The 23,286-nt window shown below is 45.6% G+C and overlaps 1 protein-coding gene, 1 non-coding gene and 1 pseudogene across 2 annotated transcripts; all 3 read left to right on the top strand.

Moving 5' to 3' along the window:
- Positions 1–11,095: 11,095 nt before the first annotated feature.
- Positions 11,096–14,848, top strand: LOC136516103 (small ribosomal subunit protein eS6-like). Its single transcript, XM_066509497.1, has 4 exons — positions 11,096–11,349; positions 14,168–14,225; positions 14,316–14,424; positions 14,511–14,848. The coding sequence occupies exons 1-4, from the start codon at positions 11,096–11,098 to the stop codon at positions 14,846–14,848; spliced, it is 759 nt and encodes a 252-aa protein (XP_066365594.1).
- Positions 14,849–15,475: 627 nt separating this feature from the next.
- LOC136518304 (phytochrome-associated serine/threonine-protein phosphatase 3-like) lies at positions 15,476–19,639 on the top strand (annotated as a pseudogene).
- A 1,296-nt stretch (positions 19,640–20,935) lies between these two features.
- LOC136519314 (U5 spliceosomal RNA) lies at positions 20,936–21,054 on the top strand. The gene has a single exon (XR_010774863.1). It is a non-coding gene; the product is annotated as a U5 spliceosomal RNA (small nuclear RNA).
- The last annotated feature ends 2,232 nt before the right edge of the window (positions 21,055–23,286 follow it).

The following is a 23,286-nucleotide window of genomic DNA, read 5'->3' as shown; positions in this document are numbered from 1 at the left end:
ATGGTAACACATGTGCACAAGGTGATACACTTGGTGGTTGGCACATTTGAGCAAGGGTTAGAAACTTCACTGGTGCCCTAAACTTAGGTGAACATGGTCACTATAAGTGACCGAACGCTGGTCTCTGAAGGACCGGCATGTCCGGTCAATAGCAGCAGAAGAAAGCGCAGCATCGATCGTCGACCGGACACTAGTGCTGAAATGACCCGATGCTGACTGGCTGTGTCTGGTCACACTGACATGGTCATGCATAGGGGAAACACCAAGTGACCGGACGCTGGGTGAGTCCAGTCGAGCATGACCAGACGTGTCCGGTCATGAAAAGTCGTCTCTAGATGCTTACTAGAAACGACCGGACACTAGGGTTCAGCGTCCGGTCACTTTGAACTGCTGCGTCCGGTCGTCACTTGATCATTGAGATTGGGCGATCAACATTTGAAGAGAGGGGACACATGGCACGCATCGCATGATCGGACGCTGAGGTCCAGCGTCCGATCAATATGACCGAAGCGTCCGGTCACCCCGTGTTGTGCCTAGTGAAGGGATACAACATTTCTTGGGGGCTTCTATTTAAGCCCCATGGCTGACTTAAGCTCACCCTCTTGGCCATTTGTGTTGACATAGCAACCTTGTGAGCTTAACCAAAGCCCTCCCACTCATCTTCATCATTAATTCATCATCTTTGTGAGATTGGGAAAGAATCCAAGTGCATTGCTTGAGTGTTTGCATCTAGAGGCACTTGGTGTTCGTGTTTCGCTGTAGGATTTGCTTGTTACTCTTGGTGGTTGCCGCCACCTAGATGGCTTGGAGCAGCGAGGATCGTCGAGTGGAGGGTGGTGATTGTCTCTGGCTCCGATCATGGTGATTGTGAGGAGTTCTTGACCTTTTCCTGGTGGAGAGCCAAAAGGTACTCTAGTGGATTGCTCGTGGCTTGTGTGATCCTCATCTTGTGTTGGTTGTGTGGCACCCTATTGAGGGTTTGGCGTGTGATGCCAATTAGCGCGTGAACCTCCAAGTGAGTGAATCACCACAACGAGGAGTAATTTGCCGGCAAGCAAGTGAACCTCGGTAAAAATTATTGTGTTCATCATTTGATTCCGAGGTAATTGGTATTCATTCTTATGATTGTTTGGCTCCTTCTTTGACACGGCGGTATAAACAAATTGCTCACTTTCTTTACATTACCGCAAACTAGTTGTCAAGCTCTTTAGTGTAGCTAGTTGTGAGAGCTTGTTAGTTTGGTTAGTGTAGCTCTTTAGTTAGCTTTTGAGAGCACACTTAGTGTAGTGTCATAGCTATTGTGTGGATAGAAACTATACAAACTAGAATTGTGGTAGGTGGCATGCATTTTTAGTAGGTTAGCGCAACACTTGCTTTGCCTCATAATTGTCTAACCGGTTTGTTAAGTGTTGTTGTAAAAAAATTTAATAGGTATTTACCCCCCTCAAGCCATTAGGACCTTTCAGCAGGTGTGTCCCTGTGGGGGGTATGGCCCCTGGTATCCTTAAGACAAGACATGAGCTGCACCATCAAAGGTGATCTGGCCCACAAGATCAAGGCATGCACGGCGCTGCTCGGCGTGCACCGCAAGACATTGTATAGTACCAAATAGGATACTTTACTTGTAACCCTGTCCCTCCAGACTATATAAGGAGAGACAGGGGTCCCCTAGTGGACAAGATACATAGATCTATCTACTACATCTCAATACAATACACCAAAGATAAAGGATATAGGGTATTACGTCGATCAGACGGCCGGAACCTGTCTAAATCGCTGTCTCTACGCCTTGTGTCACCATCCGGTTCCTGATCACGCGCATCCCCACCGACAAATCTACCATCGCGGGATGCCCCTCGGTGAACTACCGATGGTATTCTATTGATAGTTGGCGCATCAGGTAGGGGTGTGTGTGAAAGGGTCGAGATGGCGACTAGAGGGGGGTTGAATAGTCTTTTCTAAAACTTAATCGCGTTGGCTAACCGAAACAAGTGCGGAATTATAACTATCGGTCTAGCTAAGACTACACCCCTCTAACTATATTCACTAGCACCTTTCAAAGATACTAATTAAGCAACAAAGGTGCCGGGCTTACTAGAGCTCTCCTAACCAATTCTAGAAGCAAGGTCACACAAACCTATGCCACTAGTACTTTAAGCGACAAGGGAGCTCCTACACATGCTAGTAAGCAAAAGCACAAAGCCACCTAAGCTCACTAGCAATGCTCAATAACAAGGCAACTAATGCCAAATTAGAGAGTGCAATTACTTAGCTACACAAACTAAGTAATATGACTAACAAGGTTACACAAACCAAATTAGCCACACAAGGAGCTACTTCTATGCTACACAAGCAAGAAGGTAACTAGTAAGCTACACATGCTAACCAATTATAAGAGCAACAACACAAGCTTAATGTATATGAAAGTAATCACAAGCTTGTGTAACGGGGATGCAAACCAACGAGAAGAACAAGGTTGACATGATGATTTTTCTCCCGAGGTTCATGTGTTTGCCAACACGCTAGTCCCCATTGTGTCGACCGCTCACTTGATGGTTCGGTAGCTAATTGGCATCACCCGCCAAGCCCGCACGTCGGGCACCACAAGAACCTACCCCAAAGGTGAGGGTAGCTCAATGACATGCTTTACTAAAGTTGCTCTTTGCGACTCCCACGTGGTGAGCACAATGCCCCTCACAAGCTCTTCTCCAGAGCGTCGCACAAGCTTCTTGCGGGCTTCGACAGAGACCACCACCAAGCCATCTAGGAGGTGGCAACCTCCAAGAGTAACAAGCACCACCGGCTTGCAACTCGATCACCTAGTGCCACTCAATGCAACCTCATGATGCAATCGCACTAGAATCGCTCACTCACACAATCGAATAATCACTATCAAGTATGTGTGAGATGAAGGGCTCCTAAGCACTCTCAAGCATGGACACAAAGTCCCCCGAGGTGCTCAGCTCATCAAAGCTACAGCCATGGCCAAAGGCCACTTCTATTTATAGCTCCAAGGGCTAAACTAGTCGTTACCCCTTCACTGGGCATTTTTTGGGCCGATCGGACGTAGCACCGGACGCTACACCGGATGCGCCGATCGCGAATATCGGACGCGTCCGGTCACTATACTGGACGTGTCCGGTAGCTGCCAGACCGCCATGTGTCCAACCGTTGCCTCCAATGGCTCTCTAACACGATGACCGGATGCTCACCCGCTGTGTCCGATCGAGTCCATTAAGCCTTCAGGGCCGATCGGACGCGTCAGTTAGAAACTAATCGGACGATGAGCCTCAGCGTCCGGTAGAGTCCAGTAAGCACCCACGGACGACCGGACTCGTCCGGTCATACTAGACTGGACGCTGCCAGCGTCTGATCGACCGCTCTACCAAACACTATCTTTTCTGCTTCACAATGGACACGTCCGGTGTGGCGACCGGATGCGTCCGATCACTGAGTACGCCGCCAAATACCGAACGTGTCCGGTCACCATACCGAACGCATCCGGTCACTCTGTAACCAGCGCGACTCACTCGTTTTCATCACCAACTTCTTCTCCTTTGCAAATGTGCCAACACCACCAAGTGTATACCATCATGTGTATGTGTGTTAGCATTTTCACAATCATTTTTCAAAGGATTAGCCACTCAACTTGCCACGCCACTCAATCCTAGCGATGATGCAAAGTTAGATCACTCGAGTGGCACTAGATGACCAATATGCAAACAAGTTTGCCCCTCTTGATAGTACGACCATCTATCCTAAACCCGGTCATAAACTTCTCTACACACCTATGATCGGTGAAATGAAATGCCCTAGGTTATACCTTTGCCTTGCGCATTCCATTCCATCTCCTCCAATGTTGATGCAACACATGCACCAACATGATCAACAATGATATGATCCACTTCATATCATCATGTGATCATATTGGTTCATCGATTTTGACTTCACTTGCTCTTCACCGTTGCCATCGTCCATCGGCGCCAAGTCTTGCTCAAGCTTCACCGCCACGCGGTCCATCACTCCAAAGCCTTCGACTTGCCCTTCACGCTGGCAACCGGTCCATCAAGCTAAGTCTTGTCTTGATCTTCTCCACCTTGATCACATGACTCAATGTCATATCTCATATGCAATGAGCTCCTTCATCATCACATGTGTGAGCTTTGCAACATCTCCAAGCCATTTTCACCTTTATGACATATGTTGCTCACACACATGTACCTGTGGACTAATCACATGTGTATCTCACATAAACACAATTAGTCCACCTAGGTTGTCACTCAATTACCAAAACCAAACAAGGACCTTTCAGTGTGCTTGATCCAATGGCGAGCTAGATGGACCTCAAATCAACAGCGTGTTCTCGTCAATAATCTTGTGGAGATCCATGTCGGTCGACGACAACAATTCATCGCTAGCTACATCAGCCCCCGCAACAGCAGATCAGATCTCAGAACCACCTCTGAGGTCACCTTCACCAACAACTCACCGCCCACTAGGTGTTCACCATCAACGCCAACCAGATAGCGCCATACGTCACCGACCAGACGCTCCGTCTAAAGCTAAGTCATGTTTTAATATTCTTTTAAATATTCTCCAATTTTTGTTAATCACCATAATGTTTCTCTGAGCTGTTTTTTCCATATTTGCTATCGAAATGATTTTCTGAACCCCTGAACAATCATGTTGATGCTAGGACACCTCCAGAGATAGCCATGTCTTCAGCTCCTCCCTACATGTGCTATGGGCTCCGCGCTCTGCGTTATGGGTGGTCGGCAGTGGCTCCTTGGTCACACCTGTTCCTCCTACACGTGCATGGGCTCCGTGCTCGATGTTAGGGACTATGGGCTAGCTAAGGCTAGAGACTCAGCTACACACTAACTGATCGGACGGTTTATATTAAATATAAATACATTTTCGCTCCAACTGATCGCCAAGCTACATATGCTATTTTTTCACCATTGCTGATGTTTCTCTAGAGTTCATTTATTTTTACATCATGTACTACCCGTTCTATATGTTTGTATTGCAGGATCATCGTCCAGGTGATCGGATCACCAGGTGCTCGGGCTTCTCCATCGATAAACTGGTTAGACCGCTCGGTTCATGGACTCCATCATCAACCAATTGATCAGACTATTCGCCGGTCGCTTCTACTCAATGCTCACTTCGCCGCCGACTAGTTGACTAGACTATTCGCAGCTCGTGCTTCATCGCCAACTACGCCGGTTACTCCTCAGCGCTTGGATTCTTTGTGCTCGAGGACTAAGTGGGCACACTTCACCACACGAACATCGTCAACTATGTCAGTGCTCGGACCTCGCCACCTATGCCAGGGACTCCTCGTTCCTCGGTGCTCGGACATCGCCGCCTACACCAGGGACTCCTCGCTCCTCGTTGCGCGGTCATCGCTAGTGATGCCGGGGACTCCTCGGTGCTCGGTCATCGCTAGCGACGCTAAGGACTCCTCGCTCCTTGGTGCTTGGACATCGTCGCCTATGCCGGGGACTCCTCGCTCCTTGGTGCTCGGTCATCGCCAGCGACACCAAGGACTCTTCGCTCCTTGGTGCTCAGACCTCGCTAGCTTCACCAAGGACTCCTCGGTGCTCAAACATCGCCAGCTTCGCCGGTGACTCCTCGGTGCTTGGACATCGCTACCTACATCGGGGACTCCTTAGTGCTCGGTCATCGCCAGCGACACCGGGGACTCCTCGCTCCTTGGTGCTTGGTCATCGCCAGCGATGCCGGGGACTCCTCGCTCCTCGGTGCTCGGACATCGCTAGCGACGCTGGGGACCCCTCGCTCCTCGGTGCTTGGTCATTGCCAGCGACACCGGGGACTCCTCGCTCCTTGGTGCTCGATCATCGCTGGCGACACTGAGGACTCCTCATTCCTTAGTGCTCGGACATCACCAGCGACACCGGAGACTCCTCGCTCCTTAGTGCTCGGTCATCACCAGCGACATCGGGGACTCCTTGCTCCTTGGTGCTCGATCATCAGCGATGCTGGGGACTCCTCGCTCCTTGGTGCTTGGTCATCGCCAACGACGCCGAGGACTCCTCACTCCTCAATGCTCAGTCATCGCCAGCGACACCGGAGACTCCTCGCTCCTTGGTGCTTGGTCATCGCCAGCGACGCCGGGGACTCCTCGCTCCTCGACACTCGGACATCGCCAGCTTTACCGGGGACTCCTCGGTGCTCGGGCATCGCCGCCTATGCTGGGGACTCCTCGGTGCTTGATCATCACCAGTGATGCTGGGGACTCCTCGCTTCTCGGTGCTCGGACATCGCCAGCGACGCCAAGAACTCCTCGGTGCTCGGATATCGTCAGCTACGCTGGGAACTCCTCGCTGCTCAAACGTCACCAGCTACATCAGGAACTCCTCGCTGCTCGAACATCGTCGCCTACGCTGGAGACTCCTCGCTCCTCGGTCCTCGGACATCGCCAGCGGCATCGAGGACTCCTCGGTGCTCGATCATCGCCAGCGACGTTGGGGACTCCTCGCTCCTCGGTGTTCGGTCATCGCCAGTGACGTCAGAGACTCCTCGCTCCTCAGTGCTCGGTCATCGCCAGTGATGCCAGGGACTCCTCGCTCCTCGGTGCTCAGACATCGCCAGCAATGCTGGGGACTCCTCGCTCCTTGGTGCTCGAATATCGCCGACGATGCCGGGGACTCCTCGCTCCTCGGATCTTGCTATGTCTCGTCGGTGTGCTATCAAGCTGCTCCATGTTGTTTGGATTAGGGTGCTGATCTTGGATAGCACGTCTAGGGTCTTGATACGCACATATCAGACAACATTAGCAAGCTTTCAGACTTCTTTTTCTTTGACCCTGCTACAAGATTCATTCTTCATCTTATAGTAGGCTCGGGGACTAAGTAGGCACACTTCACCTTACAATGAATGTGCTTGTTCTCATCTCAAGGCTATGCCCGGGGACTGGCTGCCTGCTCGGCTGGTCTTCTACTTTCTGACCCTAGCACCATGCGACTACGTCACCTACTGTCAGGCTTGGGGACTAGCTATGGGGGGTATGACCCCTGGTATCCTCAAGACAAGACATGGGTCGCACCATCAGAGGTGGCCCAGCCCATAAGATCAAGGCATGCACAGCGCTGCTCGGCGTGCACCGCAAGACATTATATAGTACTAAATAGGATACTTTACTTGTAACCCTGTCCCTCCAGACTATATAAGGAGAGGCAGGGGTCCCCTAGCAGACAAGATACATAGATCTATCTACTACATCTCAATACAATACACCAAAGACACAGGACATAGGGTATTACGTTGATCAGATGGCCTGAACCTGTCTAAATCACTGTCTCTGCGCCTTGTGTCACCATCCAGTTCCTGATCACGCGCATCCCCACCGACAAATCTACCATCGCGGAATGCCCCTTGGTAGACTACTGATGATATTATGTCGATAGTCCCTAAGAAGTCCTGATAGGAATAGGGCCTCTTAGGACCGTGGGCACCACCCCTATTCCTGCCATTGCCACCGGGGCCTCCACGGGTGAAGCACCAATAGCCTATGCTAGCATCTCTAGGGCATGGGCTGACTCATGATGAGCAGCCATCATCTTAGCATAGGTCATCGGAGGCGGTGGTGATGGCGAAGGAGGAGGACCAAGGAGTGGGGCCTCGTGGCTCTCCCAGTTGGCATTGCTATTATCATTGCCATGACCATTTTCGCCTTGGTCTTCACCAAGACCACGGCCTATCCCAGCACTAGTGCTCTCGCGACCAGACCTCAGGTTCATCTATAAACAGATAGGAACCCACCGTTAGGGACAAAGCCTCCATATTTAGAAACAAAAGGCTAGAGAGATGATAAGGCCCAATAAATGGTTACTAGCGTGACTTTTCCTTAAGAGTTAAAGCATTTCTCTTTATTCATTATCCTATCAATTTACTATCCAAAAATTATATGTGTGGGGGGGTTTAGTTTAAACAAGATTATCTTCTCATAATGCATGGGTCGACCTATTCATCCGCTCAAGCCAGAATATAGCGGCATTCGTATAAATTTTTTGGCACATCGTACTCTCACTTTTCGTAAGCTAATGATTCTTACGCAGCGTAAGTTAGTGTACATGTAGAAGATTGATTAGATAAAACTAGCACCACTATCCAAGATAGACCATATTACTAGGGCTTATACTTATTTAAGTAATTTATCGCATCCTACTTTTTGCAAAGCTTTTGTTGGTCAAATTTTAGGTTTTAAAAAGAGTTTTTAAACTCATAGACTTATTATTAGCTCTCATACCACCTATGGTAGAACCGCCCGAAATAACACGCTTTTGAAGGCGCTCGTCTTTTACTAGACACTAAGCACCCCGAAAGTTAGCTACATCGAACAGTTCCAGCGAGCCCACCCCAAGGGAGAACTCGAAACAATCCATGTTTTACATCTAGAATCCAATAATGAATATGAACCTATAATAGTTAGTCTATTTCATACAACAAGAGTTCTTGGAAATTATTTATTACAATGCCAGAGTTCAGAGTATAATAATTAAACAGTGGAATAAAAATAAACATCTAGCGGAAACGATACAAGGATCCATCTGTGCCCACCAGAAGAATCCTTCACACAAGAGCTACTCCTCAAGCTGCACCTGCAATAGGGGTAAAATAAACTCTAAGTACACAATATACTCGTAAGACTTACCCAACTAGTAGGAATAGTTTCCTAACTCTCAAGGATATGATAGGCAATATGGGTTTATTGTTTTCTTTTTGTTTGCGAAAAGCATTACTAGAAGTGCGTCCTTAAGATCAAGTTTAATTAGCAGTCATGATTAATTCATTAGCTAACCATCCTAGATAGCACCTGTTCTACTTTTAAGCAAGGGTTAAGCAATCGGAACCATTTCACCATCTTTCATCTTCTAGTTCTTACTATGGTGTTAGACCATAGCCAAGTCATACCATCTCACGGAAAACGGTGATTCACGAACCAATGTATCCTAGCTGGGTACCCCTAAAACACACGCTCTGTTTGTACCCCAGGCATAAAACAAGACCAACATATTCCACTCCTATCACGGGTCCAGGTCCCTGTCCAAACTTAGATTCCAAGCCCCACACTTGAGACCCGGTCTCAATATGGTGCTTAGACCTCCACCTTTCCCCGCCTTCAATCAGTCGGTCCAGAAAGAGCAGGAACCCACGACAAGAGCGTAACAAGTCTTTCCGCTCCCATAAGCAAGTATGTGCTTAGGATAATAAGTCTGTGACCTGACTACCATCCACAGCAATGGACGGTCCTTAATCGACACGAACAGAGAAAACAGTGTAACCAAGCTAAGCCCCATTGGCCACAGGACACAACCTGTTACACCCACCAAAAACCATATCATATCCCTGCCCGGTCTCCATTTTTTCTTTCATTATTTTAACCTGAGAGTAAATATAATAATCACTTATTGTGAGTAACAACATGTTACTCACCCTACCAAAAACCTAAGCATAGCATCTACTCAAACCTGCACTAGTAAGACTCATAGGACAGATATATCTATGCATGTGGTTTTCATAAAATTACTATAACATAAATACACATCACATATATATATATATATTCAGTGATTATAAAAAAATAAGGGTTATGCACCGGGGCTTGCCTTGGGTAGGCGCGGTGTCAGCTGAGTCGGTCGTCGGTGGCTCTAGGACTTCCTCCCTCATGAGAATCTTCTCCTCATACTCCTCAACGATCTCCTCAAACTCGCGATCGTCGGTGGTCACTATCTCTGTCAACTCGTTCTCTACATGCATGCGATGATGATGCAACACTTAACATTTAGGCAGCAGCAACTCTTAAACTAAGAAGACACATACTAAGATACTAAGCTAGCTCTAATGACTAAGGTACTAAGCTAACTATCATCTTTACCAAGCAAAGTGTTGAATTCAACTAACAAACCCTTAGCTTGAGAAATTAAGGATATATCTTTATTGGTACTAGTGATTTAATGTATATTGAAACAAAGGGCATTTAACTACCCTAATTTTTAGTCTATTCTATGGCTACAAAAATTACAGTGAGCACATAATAATGCAATGAAACTACCATAAAAATTTCATGACTAAAGTTATCACCAATTTACCACAAAAATTCCTACAATATTTAACCTAACAATATTGAGCACTCTCAAATGATTTAATAGCTCCTGGTATCAATATGTATATATTTGAACTAAATATACTAACAGATAGAGCATAATTTCAAGAACCTAAAAAAATTGTTTTACAATTTTTGGACACCTACATGATTTTATATTAATTACCAAAGAGTAGCTCAGTAATTAAATTAGAAAAATATTTCTAATTCCTTATGGAAAAGAAAAATAAATTCTCTCGCGCGGCCCACGCTGGCGATTTTGCAAAAGAGATCTCAAACTTCTCCTGAATTACAACTAAGTGCTAACACTATTTTCCCCTCTCTCTCAAACCTTCTCACTTATCCCCTTGGATTTCCTAGAATTCCCCTGCACACACACCCCGACGACCTAGCGTACGGCAGTGTGGCGGCCGGTGACACAGCGCGGCTACACCGGCCATCAGGGACCTACAGTAGACCACCTAATGGGCCAGTCACCATCTCCAACCCGAGCGGCTACGCTAAATGGTGGTGTGGGGTGACATGACTTGCTAGGGCAGGGTGCAGCGGGCGTGACCATCCACGATGGCGGCGCCACTGTCCGGTGAGCTAGGATAGCTATAGGCCTAATTGGTTAGCGCGTGAGCATCAGGAGGCTACCATGGATTAGGCCGAGATGATAGTTGGGGCGAAGGATGATGGAGGAGGGCTGGCCACATACGGCCAGGCCATGTGGCGGCGTACCACGGTGGCATGGTCGTGTCAGCGGCGATGGGGAGGTGGTAGTGGTTCCACTAGCATGTGCAAGGTGGAGAGGGGGGCAAGGCAAAGCTAGTGGTGCCGGTGAATTTGGATCTTTATCGGGATGACTCAACTGATGATTCTGACCTGGAGTTGCCTGAGTCTGATGGAGAAAACCAGGAAAGATTGAGGTTCAAGAGATTCAGAGCTGAAGACATGGAAAATCCAACCTTTAAAATACGCATGGTCTTTGAATCACCTGAGCTTCTCAGGAAAGCTATCACAGAATACAGCATCAAGCATAGGGTAGAGATCAAGATGCCTAGGAATGAAAGGAAAAGGATCAAGGCTCACTGTGAAAATGGCTGCCCTTGGAATCTTTATGCTTCAACTAATAAGAGGACTGAAGGGTTGATGGTGAAGACTTATTTTGGACAGCATAATTGCCAGAGGAAGTGGAAGTTGCGGAGATGTACTTCAAAGTGGCTGGCAAAGAAGTATGTGGACTCCTTTAGAGCTGACTAGAAGAAGGAAGCAACCACATGAGGTGGAAGGCAAATTTGGTCCCAAGATGTTTAAGCATGGTACAATCATCAATTGTTCTTATTATGGAACAGAAGGGCACAACAGGTCTGGCTATGAGATGAGGAAGGCTGGGATTAGGCCTAAATTGTAAATTGTTAGGAATCCAACTATGCCATTTCACATTGAAGAAGAAGCAACCCAGGTGCATGATTTTGAGGTTCCCTATGAAAGTCAGGTAGCACCACCTATCCCAACTAAATACATGGTGTTCTATTTGACACAATAGGACTAATGGTGTTGTACTTCCTGCTTTGTAGGTTTCAATGCAATATGGACATGGGAGCCAGCCACTTCTTTTACAAATGATAGAGACCATGCTATCTCAACTAGATGTAGAGGTAACTACCTTTCCTGCCGATTACTTGCTACATGATGCAGTTGTTGACTACATTTGCTTGTTGTAGTCCTCACAAGGCAGCACATGAAGGCTACAGCAGAAACCATTGCCAGATTCAAGCTTCATTCAATCTAACTTGCCAACCACACGGCCAGTGCCCCCTACCACTGCATCAAAGGAAGGAAAAGCAAGGATGAAGCGCATTGCAACATCTAGACAACCTAAGCCACAGAGGAAGTCCAAGAGGGTTGTAGGGTCAAAGAAGAAGCCATGATCATCTATGCTTTTGTACAGTAGTAGTAGACTGCTATGGCTTTGTGATGTCTATAAAGCAGCTTTGTTTAACTGCTTAGTTTCTTTTGGTTCTTCTAGAAACACGGGGAAGATAGTGAACACACATCATCTTTTGGTTTACCTAGATACACAGGGTATTCTGGTAGTGCACATTGTATAGTTGCAACACTACATCTTTTGGTCTACTGGTATGAAAGACAATGTACTATATGACTGCTTGATCAATAGTCATGACTGCATTACTCTGAATACTCTCAACCAAATCCATTACACATGATATCACTGCTGAATACATCATCTAGGACTACTGATTACAAAAACTTGATGGTCTCAACAAAGTGATTAGAGGACTAATTACAACACTACAACCAACTACTTAACTAGTAGCACCAATAGAACAAGGATCAACACAAATAGTAAACCAACACAGGCCATGAATATTGCCTTCAGCAAATTGACTACTTCCTTCATCAGTTCTTCTATAGCTAACAATTCCTTCTTCACTAAGCCCATGCTACTAATTCCGCCATCACTAGTCATGTTCCAATCAGCTGCTTCATCCAATGCCGTAGGAGCATTTCTTGCAATAGCTTGCACCAGTGCTGTGGGAGCATTGCTTCCACCAGCTTACACCTTTGCTGCAGGACCACTGCTTCCACCACCTTGCCCAAGTGTTGTAGTGCCAATCCTTCCACCGGCATGAGGACCATCAATAATCCATAGGAAGCCTCTTCTCTAAAGCAAGACAACGTAGTCTGCTTCCCAGTACCAAAAAGGACAGCCGGATCCATCGCGCTAGAAGAAGCAACCCAAATTAGCATCTTCACATATGAATCCTGCGCCCAAACCACGGCCAGCTAGCGTGCCACGTCACGGGCTTTTCGCGGCCGTTCGATCGGGCGCGCGGACGGCCTAGATCGGGCGAGCCGTGGTCTTTTTGCAAAAAAAAACCTCGAACTTTAGTCGAATCAACCCGCAGTCTAGACCTCCTCCCTTGAACTTTACCGAAATCAACCCTCAATCCAGGCCTTTTAAATGCGTGGCCTCCTCGCTATAAAAAAGAAAGAAAAAAAAACCGCAGCCTCCTCGCCACGCCGCCGCCTCCTCCGCACGCCCCGCCCTCTCACCAGCGCGGTTGGTGAGGCGATTGAGTATTTGAGTGCTAGTACTTTTGTTCTATGTAGTTTTCCCAACTGTTCCCTTGTCTCGTTAGCAGTCTTACTGCTTAGATTCATTTAGTTAGGTTGCTTGCTGTTGCCCACTGGAGCATCTGATAGTGTATTCATATATGCTAGCCTTATTATCCGGTTATAATGTAATGGCTTTTAGGCAATAGTACTTCAAGGACATGTTTAGCATACTTTCTGAGGTACTGAATGTTTAGAAATGCGCCATTCCCATTTTGTTGGTGTTTGAATGATCATTACTGGTGAACTTTCGTTCTTAATGATTAAAATTAGGACAGTAACATCTTGATTTGCGGTTATGGATGCTTAAATTTAGTTAAAATGTGTCTATTGTTGAATTTAGGAGCAGGCAATAATCCTTTGACTGCTCTTTTTAAATTGTGCTGAGAATTGAGATTTCATATAGGGGTAGTAAGCAACTGGGCCTAATAGTTTTAATTCTTGAAATTATACTAACTAGATTCAAAATGGTGGCAGATCATTCTGTTTTTTTGAACTGAAACAGATCATTCTGTTATATTTTATTATTTTGAAAGTGCAACTTGTTTACTATCTACCTTTTGAATTTACTGAAAAACTATCTTAATGTATTCCCTCTGTCCCGAAAAGAATGCAAGTCTAGCATACTACCGAGTTAAACCATTTTGAATTTGACCAAGTTTATCAATATTTATGATACCAAATAAATGTCGTTAGATTTGAGATGAGATATATTTTTGTAGTATGCCTATTTTGTGATACAAATATTGGTACTCTTTTCTATAAATTTCTTTGCACTTTAGAAAGTTTGACTAGAGAGAGAGATAGAATTGCATCCTTTTATGGACAGAGGTAGCATATCAAGTAAACAGATGCTATTCCTTCCTGCTATGTTTTGCTTTGTTTTCTGATAAACCTTTCTATCAATTACAGGCGTGCCTTTTATGACCGAAGGATCTCCCAGGAGGTCAGTGGTGATGCTCTAGGCGAGGTAAATTTTCTGGTTACTTATTTCTTGATCCATGACCCTTTTGCTGATTTCATACTTAAATATAGGTGTAATATGTTTCTTTGTTTGCAGGAGTTCAAGGGTTATGTCTTCAAGATCATGGGTGGATGTGACAAGCAAGGCTTCCCAATGAATCAAGGAGTTCTGACTTCTGGTTGTGTTTGCCTTCTGCTCCACAGGGGTATACAGACTTCCTACCTCCATTGTACTCTCCACACCCCTCTTTTACTGTGGTTCTTACCTGAACATTCGATATGAATTCTGTAGGTACTCCCTGCTTCCGTGGTTATGGCAGGCGTAATGGTGAGCGCAGGAGGAAGTCTGTCCGTGGTTGTATTGTGAGCCAAGACCTTTCTGTTATCAACTTGGTGATTGTTAAGAAGGGTGAGAACGATCTGCCTGGTTTGACTGACACTGAGAAGCCAAGGATGAGGGGTCCCAAGAGGGCCTCCAAGATCAGGAAGCTCTTCCTAACCTCTGCCCCACCGCATTTGAGATTTACAAAAACATGGCTTCACAATGGGAGGCACTCCACACAGGAACGTGGCAACGCCGCGCTTTGTTTTCTAGTACCAACTATCTCCACCACAACCAAATTGCTTTAAATTGAACCACTCACCTTGTAGAATGGGCAGCAGTAGAACACATCACCTCGGCTCCATTCTTTCTTTGAAACGAGCCGCAACACGATGGCCCGGTGGCACTCCGTGCACTGAATCAGCGGGAGATCCGATCACCTCGCAGATCCGAGGCTGAGGCACTGGATTCGCCGGCCATGGCGTCCACTTGAGGTCGGGAGGCGGCGGCGGCAAGAAGTGACGTCTGGAGGAAGGAGAAGGAGTGGGGATCAATTTCAAAGAGAGAGAAACGGCTGGGGAAGGTGACCTATTCTCTTTTTTTCCTAAGTCTAGGGTGCTCTTTGTTAAATTCCCAAAGCCAAAGATTCTGCCAAAACCCACTCAGCCTCCTCGCTGGCGCTGCCACGTTGAACAGAAGGCGCCTCTCAGAGGTTATAGACCTAAGTGACATAACTAAACAAGGATAAATTTCGATTTTACGAGTTTGTGTGCCCAGTCACACAGACCGCCGATGCATTTAACTTTTTTTTTTAATGAAATCAACCCAACAATTCGCCACCTCCCCAAATCTGCCACAACAACCCACGCAAACCCTACTTCACAGAGGGGCTGTAATTGGCGGCTTGGCGCTGGCGATATCAGCTGTCTCGGATTATGGATTTGGATCTGTGGATCGCTAAGGTCAAGGAGGGGCAGCACCTCGCCGAGCACGAACTCCAGTCCCTCTGCGAATACGTACTGTCCTCTCGGCTCTCTGATAATCCCTTAATGCTCTAGCCTTTTGCTTTAGGGCTTGTTCGGTTGTGGACGTACCCAGAACTGGATTCAATCCCCGTTCCTTCCTAAAACGTGTGCACTCTTAGCCCACTCGAGGATCCTGCGAAGGCCACATGCAGCACAAACCCCTTCACCTCGCCTGGAATCAAGCCCGGTCTCTAGAGTCGTGGAATGAATCCTTGCGGAGGCTACATGCAGCAGAACGTGCGGAGGCTACCTGCACAGGAACGAATCCCCACAAAGGCGCCCTGCACCTCAGCGATCTCCCCACCTACAGCTGTGTGGATTGGTTCCACGGGGGGAATTAATCCCTTACAACCGAACATGCCCTTAAGGTTTGCTTCAGGCCATTAAGGTCGAGTGGCCAAGTCTCTGGGTTTCCCGTTTACTTATTGTTTGATACTCTGATGAGTTCGGTGCTGGCCTGCTGGGAATTCGGGTCACGAGCGTGCGATGCTTGTATTCGTGTGTTCTGCACATGTGCTGTGTAAAATGTACTAATTCTATGGTGAAAATCCAGATGAAGGAGATTCTTATCGAAGAGTCGAATGTGCAGCCTGTCAACAGCCCTGTGACTGTGTGCGGTGACATCCACGGGCAGTTCCATGACCTCATGAAGCTGTTTGCAACTGGAGGGAATGTCCCTGATACAAATTACGTATTTATGGTCCGCTCTTGAGTTATTGATGCACTGGTGACTAGGTAACCTGTGTCGGAGCAATGTCACTGATTCATGACCTGAGGTTGGATTGACTTGCAGAGCGACTTTGTTGACCGCGGGTTCAACAGCCTAGAGGTCTTCACTATCCTTTTGCTTCTAAAAGCAAGGTATTGAATGCCTGTTCGGGTATTGTTTTTTTTTAATGGTAGTTATGATATCATAGAGTGGTGAGCATTTTACAAAGTACTTAATACTGGTCCAGTTACGTGCGATGTCAAGGCTCCGTTTGCTTCGCTGAAAAAAACAAGCCGAAACACTGTTCCGACTGATTTGTTGGGAGAGAAAAACACTATTCCGACTGAAAAAACAAGCTGAAAAGTACGAATTATAAGAGACGCGAACAGGGCCCAAGAGTCTTGAGCATTTTATTTTACATAGTATTTAATATCCATTTTTGGATTTGTTTCCTTGATGTCATGTATTTAACCAATCTGAGTGTCATCATGCGAAACATCCAGATTACTGCTACATAAATTAGGACCTTCTTAATTAGGTCTGTATACTACAAAATTGTGGCTTTTGAGCTTTCATGTATAGGAGTACATGTTAATTACACTATGCTTGTTTCTTTTCTCCCTATTCAAAGTAGCATTGATATCAATTTATCCTGTAGGCTGTAGCTTTAGTTTGTCAACACTGTTTGAAAAAAAATGGCCACCTGGGTGCTATACCCCATCCTATCTCACAGTTCCTTATTGCTTCCTGGACCAACTGAAGAGCTAGGAATCAAGTAGTAGCGCATAGTGCTTTCTAAAACAATGACTGCCAGTGATTTACCGAGATCTAGTTAGTGACTGGGCACATGAGATTTAATATGAAGAACCTCTAGAAAGTGTGTACCTGTTAGTTTAGCCACCTAAGTAGAGTTGTTGGAACATAAAGATGTTTTAGATATTTTTTGGTCCGTAGAATTAATGTCCGCTAAACAAATTTCCTAATAGCACCAGATTGTGTTGACTCCATTTTGATACATCAATTGTAATAATTTATTCTCTTTCATTCCAACTTGTTTCGCTAGTTCTGTAGGCTGTTTCTCAATTCGTAATTTCAAGAAGCTAAGATCATAAATCTATGTGAAGCCTCATTTAAATTTATTGTTTCATTGATTTTCTGTATGTTATAGGTATCCTGCCCACATAACCCGGCTGCGCGGAAATCATGAAAGCAGACAGTTGACACAGGTAAACTTATGTCCAAATGTAAAGATTATTTTCCCATTTTGTATTTTCTCTAATTTGCATTCACATATTTCTTTTCAGTTGCTGTCTCATTTAGTTCAATTCATTTATTCTAAATAAGAATATTGCCTACCGTGCCTGGCCAACCCAACAGTTCTATATCATGAAAAAGGCTAATGCATTTATTTATGTTTTAGGTGTATGGTTTTTATGATGTGTCAAACGAAATATGGAAATGCCAATGCATGGCGATATTGTACTGATGTTTTTTATTACCTTAATCTTTCAACAATCATTAATGGCACAGTAAGTTACCGGTTAATTTTTTTTTTTTTTTGTGATTTTATTTCATGACCAGTGAGAAGCAACAACCTGACAAGTTATACTTGCTGACATGCTGAATATCTAGGTCCTTTGTGTTCATGGTGGCCTTTCACCCAATGTACGGTCAGTAGATCAGGTTAGTGATTCTTCATCTTCATTTGATGAGGTTTTGCCTCTTTATAATGTCCTGATGAACTATCATATCATAAGATATGTTGCTTTGCGAATTATGATGCCAATATGCCATTTTAAGGCTTGTTACCCTTTTTTCTTTGTAAATTAGTTAGGGACACTTTATGCCCCTTTCAGTAGCTTTCTAGCTGTTTTAAGGGATACCTTCATTAAGAAAAGCATCAGATGATGAGTGGTTATTCTAGCTAGCATCAGAAAGTAAGTGGTTATCAGTTACTAACTTTCCACCAGTTGACTGTGTAGGCCGCCTTTTTGAAATTTAATGCTAGTTTGCTACTAGAGATATTCTTGTGATGAAAAAATGTGGAAACCACCCATGCATATAGCGAAATGCTTGTTTAGTGGAACTCATGCATCAACTGAACAAATATCTGACCCTGTGATTTCACTTTTCTGTTGGATGAGGTCAAATCTGTTTTCAGAGAATGCTGACTCGGTTTTGTGTCTCATGAATATTCCATAACTTTGTTGTTTCCAGATACAAATAATTGATCACAATTTTGAAATTCCGCATGAAGGGCCTTTCTGTGATCTGATGTGGAGCGACCCAGAAGAGATTGATACATGGGCAGTTAGTCCCCGTGGAGCAGGTTGGCTCTTTGGAACAAGGATGACTCAAGAGGTATTTTTTTCTTTTGTTTATTACTGTATATAGTTGATTTCAAGTACATGCTTACTGCTTGGCCTTTTTTCAATGCAGTTCAACCATATTAACAAGATTGAATTAGTTTGCCGGGCTCATCAACTGGTCCAGGAAGGCCTAAAGTACATGTTTGACAAAGGTCTTGTAACTGTGAGTTATCAGTTCACAACATCACTTGTAGATTTTTACTCAAAAAAAAAACATCACTTGTAGATTTGCGTCAAAATGCAGTTCCACATGCTCACTAGGTCTTTATCGTGGTCTGCACCTAATTATTGTTACCGATGTGGCAATGTTGCTTCTATACTAAGCTTCAGTGAAAATATGGTAGGTCACTTCATGTTCACTCATGCACTAGCTCCTGGTATTTGGATGGCTGCCTTCAAATGACAATACGAATATTAAAGGAATCCTCCTGATTTTGGGTCTTTGATAATTTCAAAGAAAGGTTTTTGCTAGTTTGTATATCTTGGATGTAGCCTACCCCAACTTGCTTGGTGTTAAAAGGTTTTGTTCTGGTGCTCATGTTGTATATCTAGGATGTAAAGTGCTAACATAGTAACATTATGTTTTCCTATGATGGACTGTAGAAGCTGCTCGAGTCCTAATACATAAGCATGTGGGGGAGCAGACTTAGAAATTGCTCCTCTACATCTTTTTTTTTTTTTTGTCTTCGTACAACGTACTATTGTTATATGGCTGGAACTGAACAATTCCATTATAATTTTGAAAGATTTATCTTTGTGTCAGTCATCTCAATGACGTGGATGCAACAATTTAAACTAGGAAACTAATGGTGGCTTTCATCTATTCTATTTTAACGGCATGTGAATTTTAAGCTACCAAGTTATTGCAGCAACCGGTTTGTGCTGACATGAGTTCTGGTGGTGTTATTTTCCTGTGCTTTTATCTGCTGATCTTTTTTGCTCTGTTTCCAGGAAAGGGAGGTCAAGTTTTTCACGGAGACGAAAGAAAACAACTAGATGCGAGGGCCAAGAACTGCAGTCCCATATTTTCTTTGACCCCCGGTTGTACTTTTTTTTTATTTGTGATTGTTCTTTTGTATGGGCTAAATGCCATCAGATAGAGATAGGTGTTCATAGTTATAGGTTCAGCCCAGAACGCAATCTGGTGCATTGTATGCCAGGTAACAGGTTATTTTGTCTGCCTGTACAGTAGATGTTGAAAGCAGCACTGCCCTCTTTTTGCGTCACTCCATTCTCAGTGTCACTGTCTTATCACATCCTTAATGCAACCTACTGCCATTCACCCAAAATCACAGCTAAAGCATGCTTCACTTTTTTTTGAATTACGCTGAGGACTACGATATAGAATCTGTCAACCAACAGATACATTCTGGGACTCGCTGACAACGCATGAGAGAATGGCATCAACGAGAAAATAAAAATATACAGAAGGAAAGCAGCTTGCTGTATCTCCAGAGCGCGGCCATGGGCAGGGATGCAGCATGCGTCTGCATGTCTCTGCTGCTGCCGCCGCTATCGTGGCAGCCAGGCCGCTATCGTGCCTCATTGCTTCTACATTTTTCTTACACCCACAAGCCCACAAGTAATGATTGATCGTCTGATCGACACCGGCGAGTCCATGAGCACACAACTTTTTTTAAAGTCATTTTGATGCCAAAATAACCAATACAAGTTTCAAATCTATATTTGTATACATGTGAGTGTTGTATCAATTATTCAGCACTAAGATGGCTTCAAACGAAAAAAAAAATCATGAACTTTAAAGTTGTAGATCTCGTCAGGCTACATGAATTTTGTGTTTTTTGTCCCTGTCTGATTTCATATGAAAAAACTGTGATTTTTAAGACATTGTCACAAAAAAAAAGTTTCCACCATTTGAATCGGCGGTAAGGTAGTTCTGCCAGTTTATTGGTGATGATAAGTTAATATCGCTATATCAATTGGCGATGCGAGTTAGATATGTAACTTTTTTTTTTGTTGGGAAGTTCTTTTTTTGCCAAAAAACGAGTTAAGACTTTAAATAATCGTGAGGCGTTGACTGTGCGCCAGCTCAAGCCCAGGCATGCAAAGGTTTTTTCACTTGTGAAACCGTTGGCGGGCCGGACTCCGCGGGATGCATTGCTGGACAGCCCAAGGATGGATGTACCACAGCCCACCGAATTGCTGGACAGCCTAGGGGAAAGCAAAGGTTAGACAGCTGACGATGAATTAGCACCATATCGTGCAGCTACTAAGATGGGATTATGGGGTGTGCTATAAGAGGAAGGGCAGTGTCACTGATACAAAACACGCAGCTGCGTGGTGAGCACAAAGCGAACTATTCTTTCGCCTTTTACTAAAGAATACCGTGTGCTTGCCACAATTAGCAGCATATCCTAATTTTTGAAGGGTGTTCTTCTATTTAGGAGGGCCCCAACAAACTAAATTCAAATTTTATATTAATTGATTAATTTGAAAACAAAATAAATTGAAATATTATATATTAATTAATTTAAATGTCAAAAATGCAGAGCAGCAAACTGTCTTGCCAGTCAGCTTGTCGTAAACGATCGTAGTATTTTTCTCTCACACAAATCAGCCAGCAGTACTCCTTCATAAACCAGCAACAATACGAACCAGCCAACCGAACGGGCTGCAGTGCTGTCTTCTCGCTGCATACATGATACATGCCGTCACTGCTGATCTGACAGTCTGACAGCAATTCCCAGGATGTAGCTCATGCAGCAATGGTGATGATACAGTTCCACAGCTTGTCCTCTGCACAGGTGCCAACAGCAAAGTGAAAATTCACCGGTTGTGCCTGGTATTAGTAGGTCCATAGGAGTCTCCAAGGCACGGGCATTGTATCTTGCTCACCCATATAACGAGCTCTATTAATGTCGTTAGCTTCGGTGACGCATGGAATTGCGGTTATGAGGTGGTGTGATTCGTTTCCGGGTAGTAATTTAGCAGCAGGAGACGAGAGCATCAGCTTCAGCCTATCAGATATTCAGATTGCTGAAGCTGAATACGACAGGGCCCGTTTGATTAATTTGAAAACAAAATAAATTGAAATATTATATATTAATTAATTTAAATGCCAAAAATGCAGAGCCGCCAACTGTCTTGCCAGCCAGGAGCAGAGCAGCCATGTCTTGGCATCGCACCATTAGTTCATCAAGGGCTGTGTCTTCTCGCTGCATACATGATACATGTCGTCACTGCTGATCTGACAGTCTGACAGCAATTCCCAGGATGAAGCTCATGCAGCAATGGTGATGATACAGTTCCACAGCTTGTCCTCTGCACAGGCGCCAACAGCAAAGTGAAAATTCACCGGTTGTGCCTGGTATTAGACCGTCTCCAACAGATCAGACCTAAAAACGAGAGGCATATCAGGGTTTGGGTACCGCACAGCGAAGGGTCACGGACCAAAAAAATTACCCTTTTCAACAGCTGACGCAAACGAGAGAAGCTCCCGTCGCCGCTCGCAGTCCACCGCGCCGGAGTCCCGACCCGGCCTGCGACCGCCGTCGCCATAGCAACCGCCACGGTTGGACGCCGTTGGAGCCGAGCATCGCCGGAGCCGCGCCACCGAGCGCCGCCATCCGCGACCACCACCGAGCGCCGCCATCCGCGACCACCGCCGGCGGATGATAAGTTAATATCGCTATATCAATTGCCGATGCGAGTTAGATATGTAACTTTTTTTTTGTTGGGAAGTTCTTTTTTTGCCAAAAAAACGAGTTAAGACTTTAAATAATCGTGAGGCGTTGACTGTGCGCCAGCTCAAGCCCAGGCATGCAAAGGTTTTTTCACTTGTGAAACCGTTGGCGGGCCGGACTCCGCGGGATGCATTGCTGGACCACCCGCGCTCGCCATCAACAGTCGCCGGAGCCGGGCACCACCAGGGCTGCTGCCAGTCGCCGAGCTCTGCTCTCCCTCTGTTCCGCCCTCTCTTCCCCGCGCTCTCTCTCTGAATCCGCTCTGCCCTCGCACTGGAGCCGAGCGCAGCTAGCAGCCGAGGGCCCGCCGCGCCAAAGCCCTCGCAGGAGAAATCGCTGCCGCCGGCCGTGCCATCAGAGATTTGCGTAGCGAGGAGAGAGGTGATGCTTTTTTGCGTATGGTTTGTGCCAGTAGGCAAAATAGGTGATGTGTTTGGGTCACGCGTTGGAGGCTGTTTTTTGTAGGCAAAACACCATGAGGAACGTATTTTGGGTTTGCAACTCCCCGTTGAGGTAGTCTTAGTAGGTCCATAGGAGTCTCCAAGGCACGGGCATTGTATCTTGCTCACCCACAGGGGCGGGCTCACTTGTATTCAATGGTATTCAGTTGAATACCCAAATTTTTTTGACAAAAAAATTTATACATATAGTGCATATACAAGTCTGTATATGAAAAAAACAAATATACTGCGAACTGAATACCTCTACAGGCAAATAGGCCCAATTCTCACTCTGGTTTTCTCTCCCACCGATGGCCCAACGAGACTGAGCAGCCCAATTTCTCTACCGGAGGCCCAAAATCGCGCTCCCACCTCCTTTCTCCTGTCTTGCACGCACAGGGAAGGCTCACGGAGTCGCCGTCAGCCGCGCCGCGTGGTCTCCGTTCTTTCCCCAATTCCCCCGAACCGAACCGTTGAACCTAGCTCTGACTCCGAGCGG

The sequence above is a fragment of the Miscanthus floridulus genome, chromosome 17 (assembly GCF_019320115.1).
Source record: "Miscanthus floridulus cultivar M001 chromosome 17, ASM1932011v1, whole genome shotgun sequence".
In the NCBI taxonomy this organism is placed as follows: domain Eukaryota; kingdom Viridiplantae; phylum Streptophyta; class Magnoliopsida; order Poales; family Poaceae; genus Miscanthus; species Miscanthus floridulus.
Note: the sequence above shows the minus strand (reverse complement) of the source record. Positions and strands in the feature narration are given on the sequence as shown.